This window comes from Egretta garzetta, unplaced genomic scaffold, assembly GCF_000687185.1.
Source record: "Egretta garzetta isolate BGI_Z169 unplaced genomic scaffold, ASM68718v1 scaffold149, whole genome shotgun sequence".
NCBI classification, from domain to species: domain Eukaryota; kingdom Metazoa; phylum Chordata; class Aves; order Pelecaniformes; family Ardeidae; genus Egretta; species Egretta garzetta.
Genome location: NW_009269998.1, coordinates 162,345 through 170,996, shown reverse-complemented (window position 1 = coordinate 170,996; position 8,652 = coordinate 162,345). Strand labels below are relative to the sequence as shown.

Here is an 8,652-nt window from a genome sequence, read left to right as displayed (position 1 = left end):
TTTCAATCTCACTGCTTCCACCAGTCACATTTTTGGCAATTGAGTAGCCATTGTTTCACACTGTTATTCTAACTGCACCCAGGGCAACTCATTGTTTCTGCAGTCAATCTCTTGGATTTTTCCAGGTTTGCTGAGACTGCCATGTCACCTATTATTGGTGAAGATGAGGATGTTGCTGAAGAAAGAAAAAGAATTATGAATGGAGGGAACAAAACAGATATCTTAGAATTACAAGAACTGACCAAGGTAATATTTTGAGAAGAATGAAACAAATGAGTCTAGTGTAAATTTATTCTTTCAGAATGTGTTTCAGCTGTGGATTCAGATGGTATTGTTTTTAAAATCGACCTTGTGCCTTAGAAAATAACAAACATTTTAGAAGTCAAGGCTTGACGTGTTATTTGGCTATTTCCTTTGATTAGAAATCAAACCACTGGGAAGTCCAGCAAGGACAGTGCAACCCTCCCTGCTTAAGGTTTGGTTTTTTTTACTTCGCATCATCTGACATGACTGTTATCTATTGAGTGTCCATTTCTTCTACTAGTCTTTTCTTCTACAATGCTGTTTTTTCCATAGGTGAGTTTCAATCTCAAGTTAACCATTTGGTTGCTTTCACATTGAGGGCTATAGTTATTGCTAACTTTTCTTCTTTCCAGACGTTGAAGGCATCTGAGTTATGCTATCAGAATGCATGCAAGCTAGAGCTACAGAAATACAAATATTACATTGCTGAAATACGAAGATTACAGCATTACATTGCTGGGATCTTATGGATAGAGAGCTGGAGTATCATTCTTCAGACTATCTTGCTGTATTATTCCACTTTGGTTTGATACGTCAGAGATACTTTGTGCCAGCAAAGCATCAGGCCTGTCTCCTAGTCCTAAAGATATGAAAGAAGAGGCTGCATGCAGAAAAATTGGTATTTTAAATTGGTGGTTTTAGGGGTCATTACAAATTTATTTAACTAAATGTCTGACTTTGTAGAATGCTTACTCTTTCTTTTTGATTTTTTTATTTACTCCTGTCTTGGTTTAAAAGTTGCCGCATCCCAATAATACTAAACTAAAAAATCGGAAGACTGTCTTTGCTGTAGATATTTTGAAATAGGATTTTTCTTTTCTTTTTTTTTTTTTTCCTTGTCAATTTAGATTTATGCAGGTAGACACAAGCCTGCAGTGGACAGACTCTGTGTTGGCATCCGTCCCGGAGAGGTAGGTTGTTCAATAACACTAGATTACATTCCATGGATCATTTCAGATTTCATGCCCCTGCTGATTTGCAAGTTGGAAATACTAAAGAATATAATCAATTTTTTAATTTAGTGCTTTGGTCTTTTGGGAGTGAATGGCGCTGGCAAAACAACAACGTTCAAAATGCTGACTGGAGATACTGATGTGACATCTGGAGATGCTGTAGTGGCTGGCAATAGGCAAGTACCTTAAAAAAACCCCCAGTGACAGTCCATTTATTGGGGTAGAACTGCCCAGATCATAGTCTCAGTGACCCAGCAGCTCTTTCCCAGTTTTATGGCACTGAGGGGGACCACAGCTAACACACACTAGCACTTTATACCTTTAACATCCTGTTGTAAAATCTGTGGGTAAGTTATAGTGATGCTAGCATTGGGACAAGGCAATCAGATCTAATGGCAAGAGCTCACAAACATAATATAAGCAGCCCAACAGAGTACTTTGATCTGAGCTTTGGGACTTTTCTCTGGCTGTTTCTAGCACCTTGGTTTACACAGTGCTGGAATAACATTGTAAGTTAACGCAGCGTGATCTGGTATTCAGTCATGTTAGTTTAGTTCCAGGTTGTGTGTCTTCGTTTGTTAGGTGTAGTTGGGATTTGATTCTTTGTCCATTGATGTGATTTGAACAATAGCTATTTTGTTGCTAGGACATGGTCCTGAGCAACCTGCTCTAGGTGACCTTGCTTGAGCAGGGTGGGTGGGCAAGATGACCTCCAGAGGCTCCTTCTAACCTCAACCATTCTGTGATTCTGTACTTCTCTTACTACCAACGAAGGGTTAGCCTTCCGTCTTGCCTGTCTGTTTCCAGTGCCCACTGGGATGAAATGGACTGATTTTTTTCTTCAAGAAATAAACATCATTTGCAAAAAATACGATCTGAGTGGCTGTTCAAACTTCTTGTTAAGTTAGCCTATACTTAAATAGGAAAATGGGTGAGTGGAAATGGGCTTATGCTCTTAGCCAGGACTGAGCTGCCTCAGATAAGAATATATTCCTTGCTATTCTGTACAGACAGATATTTTAGTAGGAAGTTGTGTCAGGAAGAATTCATTCTCCTCTTACAAGAGTTGTTGCCCCAGAAAAGAAAGATTTTATTCAAAGTGTCCATCTCTGTCTTTAAGCTGGTATTATAGATATAAGATTCCTTTCTTTGTTTTTCCAGTATATTGACCCACATTTCCAGTGTCCATCAAAACATGGGATACTGCCCTCAGTTTGATGCTATTGATGACCTGCTCACAGGACGAGAACATCTCTACTTATATGCACGCCTGCGGGGGGTTCCAGCAGAGGAAATTAAGAGGGTAAAGCATCCTCATTTTTGATTTGTACACAGCTACAGTGAACATTTGTGATGATTAACTGGGTTCACAACATGCCAAGGGCCAGAATTTCCAAAGCGGGCTTGCCATTCTGTGTGTTGAAGTCCTGGGAGTGATTCCTGTCATTTGGACAGCGAAGTACAAGACTTCACTATCAAATGGCATTAATGGCACTTGCAAAACTGCAGTGCCAACTGTGAAGGCTAAAGATGCAATTGCTGTGACTCAGAACTGCACTGGTTGCTGTTTTGTTCTTGTCTTTAAAGCTGTTTATGTATAAGAAAGAAAACATGAAAGATTCCAGAAGAAAATAATTTAAATTCTTGCACAGATAGGAAGTCTACAGCTGAGGCTGGTTTATGGCTTTCCCTCAAGTGTTAGAGTTCCCCTCATCATCATAAATTTTTTGGACTCCCCTGCTCCAGTTCTAAAATGAATGTGCTAAAACCCAGGGGCTTGCCACATCTCTGCCAAAAGAGGGATGGATCAGCAATCCCGTCTGTCACGCATTAGCTGCTGTGTGAAAAAGATGGTCTTTTTCCCAGGTTGCTGAATGGGGCATCCAGAAGCTGGGACTTCCTATGTACGCAGACCACCTGGCGGGTACCTACAGCGGTGGCAACAAGCGCAAGCTCTCCACTGCCATTGCACTGATAGGCTGCCCACCACTCGTCTTGCTAGTAAGTGCCGTGGTAATGTAGCTCTGTGACAGTTCAATATAACATCTCATGAAACGGCATGCTAAAGAGGTACAAGGATGGTTATGACAGTCCTCCCAAGCTCCTTTCTGCCCTCAACTTATATCTACTTCAATGTAATTTTGACTTCTGTAATTTCAGGAATAGGCTGGGATGCATAACTGTTTACAATGGACCCCAAGTGATTATGAAAGAAAGATCTTCAACAAAGAATGGTTTGAGAACAAATCCATAATCCAGACAAATCTGAATTTAAATCCGTTTGATTTCAGTCTGCCTTTTCTTGTCAGAGTATAACCACTCATGTAGAAGATGTATATTACGACATAGACCTTGCTGCTTTATCCAGCAGAACAGAGGAAGACAGCTACCCTTCTGCAGCCTTTAGTATCTTTGGAATAAGTTATAGAAATTTAGACTAAACTACACAAAAGTTGAAATGTAGTTCTCATCCAATAACATAAGTTATCAGATAATTGCTTATCTCAAGGGAAATCCTAAATGCAATTACTACAAAAAACCTTCATTTAGATTATACTGTACCACCTTCATTTGTAGGCTAAAAAGAAACATTTTAATAGCATGGTTCCTTGTGCCATACAATATGCCTTTACATGTATTCTGCCTGTACATAGTCAGCAGCCAGATAAAATGTTTTCTCATAATTTCTTACAACAAAATGTTGAATGAAAATTTTTTTCTCCAAGTTTTTTTACAACATTTTGTTACTAACTGGGTTAACTGATTTATGCAGGACCAGATCCTTAGCTGATGTAAATCAGGTTGACTTCAGTAGCTTCTTGGGTTGAGAAATATGTCCTATATGTTTACCTAAGAAAGGTTATCTGAGGAGAACTCACTCTCCTCTGACAAGAGTTGTTGCCCCAGAAAAGGAAGATTTTATTTGAAGTGTCCATCTCTGTCTAAAAGCTAGTATTACACATAAAAGATTCTTTTCTTTGTATCTCCAGTATATTACCTACATCTCTAATGTTCATCAAAACATGGGAGACAAACTTGACACAATTATGTCTACTGTTATAGTAACTGCTACCGCATAAGCCTCTTTCCATTTATTTCTATTTTGAGTCCTAAATGTTTTTATAATGGGGTAGCACAAATGCTTACATTTGTGATATCTAAGACCCAAGGCGGGGGACTGCCTTTGTCACAACGGTCGCTGCATTCCCTTCCCTGGAGCTCTGCCCTGCACAGACAGCATTATATTCTTACCTGCAGTTCCTTTACTTGTTTCCTTACTGCTTTGTGCCAAGACGTGCGTTAGTACCCATTCACTCATATGCTTCTCAAGGTGCATGTGCTTTTTCAAGGCACGTATTTCAGTAGGGAAGCAGCTGTATGCTAAGGCCCAGACACACAATGACTTGAGTCTAAATAGATTTTATCTGCTTCTCTGACTCTGATTGTCTTAACGTTTCCCTTACAGGATGAACCAACTACTGGAATGGACCCGCAGTCCCGGCGCCTCCTGTGGGACTCTATCGTCAGTGTGCTCAGAGATGGGCGAGCTGTGGTTCTAACCTCACACAGGTAAAAAGAGTGAGACTTCAGAATCCCAGAGCAGCTGAAGATCATCTGCTGGCTTTTATCTCAAATATCTGTTCTCTGTTTTGAAAGTATGGAAGAATGTGAAGCCCTCTGTACTCGTTTAGCCATCATGGTAAAAGGTACCTTCAAATGCCTGGGCACAATTCAGCAGCTAAAATACAAGTAAGTAGAATAGTTTTATGGTGTTTTTTAATGTGAAAACTTAGTGTATGTGACATGTACCATTCTTAATACAGCAATCCAATCAGAAGAGGTGTTGTTTAAACAGACCCATTTCTGGGTGCAACCCTGTGGTATCCTAGACAATTTGAGTAGATCTTGTTTCAACTCTGTTAGGCTACACACCACGTCTGCAGGGCAAATACAGAGCTTCCTGCAAAGCTACATCATATGCATTATCTTTCAGATACAGTTAATGTTTTCATAGCTGCTGAAAATCAGTTTCCTTCCTGAATAATGAAACCATCTCTTCGTCCAATTCCCAAATCCACACGTGCTTCCCAGGTTTGGAGATGGCTACATTGTCACTCTGAAAATCAAAGCTCCAAAGTCCGGGCTGCCTCCAGACCCTACGCCTGCTGAGCAATTCATACGCATGAACTTCCCAGGGAGTTTACAGAGAGAGAAACACTACAACATGCTGCAGTATCAGATTTGCTCCTCCTCTCTGGCTAAGATTTTTCGGTTAATAATCTCCAATAAGGAAAACTTGCATATTGAGGAATATTCTGTGTCTCAAACAACTTTAGATCAGGTAAGTGAAAAATAAAGCATCCGTGAGAAAGCCTGTCCGGTGAGAACTAGGCAAGGCAATGGGGATGTGTGCAAACAACTGAAGGACCAAGCTGTTCAGAGTAGAAAATTATCTTGCACCTCTTAGGCAAAATTCCCAGACCCTTCATCAAGGAGGGTGGATCAGATAGGAAATCTGTAATTAATTCACTGCATAAATAGGTGCCATTTGGAAGCTGATAAGACAGTGTTTCCCAGATGCCAGAATTCATACAACCCATTCCTTCAGGAGCAGCAGTCTGAGCAAGGTCAGCTATTCAGAATGAGGTTTGCTGAGCTGGGAATGATGTTTTATTTTAAACAAGAGATTTGGACTGTCTTGTGTCAGCGATACTGTGCTATCTAGTTAAATGTTTATATGTCTCTGTCATGCACTTCTATACAGGAGCAATTAGACATGCAAAACATGGTGAGTCCACTGGGACTGTTGGCAACAACCACTTGCTAGAGGGTGTGAGCCCCACCTGCCTGCTTTCCTAAGTAGCTGAGGGTCCACATAACATCGTTTAGGTTGGAAAAGACCTTTCAGATCATCAAGTCCAACCGTTACCCTAAGCACCATGTCCCTTGACTGTTTCCCTGGGCAGCCCATTCCAATGCTTGACAGCCCTTTCAGTGAAAATATGTTCTGCACATATGCAAAGCTGTCATTGATGGGAATGCTAGAGAGACATTCCTGGCTGCCTTACAGCTTCCTGCTAAAATATTCTGCCTCCTCTTTCCCATCACAACCAAACTCACATACATTGTGCAAGCCACGCAAACCTTGCTGAACCCATCTCCTGCTTAAGAAAAAATAGGATTTTAGTTGCAAGAAAGTGCATCCAAAGGAAGGAAGTTGCAAGGAAGTTTATCAAAATAAATAAGGAATTAATGATCCCTGCTGATATGCAGTGTCTCAGTTCGGTTCATGTCTATGGATTCCCCTTTCTGTCTCTTCCCTGCAGAAAGGCCAAGAGGATGCAAATGTACAGAGACATTCCACTAACTCATCTCAGCTGATGAGATGGTGACATTTTCTGCTTTCCTCACACAGGTTTTTGTGAACTTTGCTAAACAGCAGATGGAGGATGAGGAAATTCCTTTGCATCCCCGTGCAGCTGGAGCCAGCCGAGAAGCAAAGGTGTCACCTGCGTTGCATCAGCAGGCAGTTGCATAGACTATTCCTCCAGTCACTAGTGCTTAGAGTGTGCACAGAGCAAAGGTGTGCTGTACCAGAGCAGTACAAGGGTAAAACAAAGGTTCCCACACTCAGTATTATGCTGAATTTTTTTTTTTGCACCTTTCTGAGACTCAGTATTATACTGATTTTTTTTTTCTACACCTTTCTGAGCACTGTGCTCACAACAGCAACAGCCAACTTCTACTGCTCTACCAGGAACACAACATGCTGAAAGTGTCAAAGGCAGGTCCTTGCTATAGATCAAAATCTTCCTCTAACATGAAGTTCATTATAAGATACATGAAGAGAAGTCTCATTCCTCCTTGTTGATGTGTAAAGAACATTAAAGACAGTTTCTCTGTCTGGTCCTTTCAGGCTGGTAGGTTTTTCTTGTTTAATTCTTAAGGCAACTACTACCAGTCAGCAGACAGGCCCCAAGGCAGAGAGCATTGCCCAGCTTAGCAGTGGATTCCTGCCATCCTGAGGGCACAGGACTACCAAGGTCAGAACATCAGTGCTGGCTCATGGGGCTAGCGCTGGGAGACTGCTTTGCTGTCTCACCAGGCTGCCAGTGAAAACAGACGGTGTCTCAGCAAGAATGGGAAGAATTAATTCAGATCTCAGACCCAGGCAAGAAATTTGCTTAAAAAAAAAAAAAAAAAAAATCTTAATGAAAATGATCTCATACTCATCTTCAAGTTTCTCAAATAGAAGGAGAATGTCAAAATGGAGATTAAAAGGAAAGAGAGTATGTCCAAATCTGCCAAAAGTTTTGTTTTCTCATGGAGGCCTGGAAAGGTATCTTTGTTACTAAACAGGATCAGATTTTTCTTCTTTCCTGTGACTGGACCTTAGGTGGGTGTAAAGTGTGAACAGGGGATGTGCTTTCTCTGTGCTCGGAAGGAAAATTTCAACCTGCTTGTACTCCCCACTGCACTCAGTGGGAAATCATTTGACATTTCCCTTTTTTCTCTGGTTCACAGTTAAACTAGTGGAAAATAACAACACTGAAAACAAATTCGTAATGATATATTGCTTCAGTTATCTACCAGATCTAACCATTTCTAAGAAATCTTCTCTAAGATATGTTATACAGAAATAAAATCTGGGTCATGTATTTTTGCTTTGTTAGGTTTTTTTCTTCAATTGACGTAGATTTTTTTTTTATATACGGATATTCTTGCTTCTTACTGTACAAAATATTATGAACCTTCAGCAACCAGCTGTAGTCTTCTTCTTTTGCCATAATTATTTCAACTGATTTCAAAATATAGTCTAGAATTTATTGCATATTTCACCCTTACAAATAGTTGCAAAAATCTTTCTATACAGCCATTATAAATAAATTAATCATGAAACAAAACAGTATCTATGCATTCTCTTCATATTCTAAAATAGCTTCTTTAAAATGTCATTCAGATTGCAATAGTCTTTTTTTTTTAATAGATTTGCACAAAACCCAACTAAGTCCCACTGAACATCTTGTGAAAAAGAAAACACAGGAAGTCCAAAATGTAGCTGATTTTTTCTCCCTGGCTCTGAAAATAGGAAGGGAGCTAGCATTCTGAGGACTAGCAGCCGCTTCATGTATTTACAAAGTGTATTAAAAATTATTCAGAGAATGCTGACATAAAATGCTAGGTAAAAGGTCCTTCAGTATCATAAGGGCTTGTTATGTGAAAATGGGCCAAATATCACAGATGTAGCATAGATCAGATCTTCTGAACCTTATTTACTAGTATGCAATTTAGTAATGAAGAAGACTAAAAACGAACAAACAAAAAAACCCAACAACACAGGACGTTGCATCCACAAATACTACAAATACTTCTTACTTCAGATTCTTTTGGCGAA

At 40.0% G+C, this 8,652-nt stretch overlaps 1 protein-coding gene across 1 annotated transcript in view; it reads left to right on the top strand.

Moving 5' to 3' along the window:
* ABCA4 (ATP binding cassette subfamily A member 4) overlaps nucleotides 1-6,795 on the top strand; it is a 74,037-nt gene extending 67,242 nt beyond the window's left edge. The window contains exons 41-49 of the mRNA XM_035902862.1: nucleotides 126-246; nucleotides 1,152-1,214; nucleotides 1,326-1,432; nucleotides 2,418-2,559; nucleotides 3,123-3,257; nucleotides 4,723-4,826; nucleotides 4,914-5,006; nucleotides 5,349-5,598; nucleotides 6,673-6,795. Of these exons, the coding sequence (XP_035758755.1) occupies nucleotides 126-246; nucleotides 1,152-1,214; nucleotides 1,326-1,432; nucleotides 2,418-2,559; nucleotides 3,123-3,257; nucleotides 4,723-4,826; nucleotides 4,914-5,006; nucleotides 5,349-5,598; nucleotides 6,673-6,795 (1,138 nt within the window). The remainder of the gene's footprint in view (nucleotides 1-125; nucleotides 247-1,151; nucleotides 1,215-1,325; nucleotides 1,433-2,417; nucleotides 2,560-3,122; nucleotides 3,258-4,722; nucleotides 4,827-4,913; nucleotides 5,007-5,348; nucleotides 5,599-6,672) is intronic.
* The last annotated feature ends 1,857 nt before the right edge of the window (nucleotides 6,796-8,652 follow it).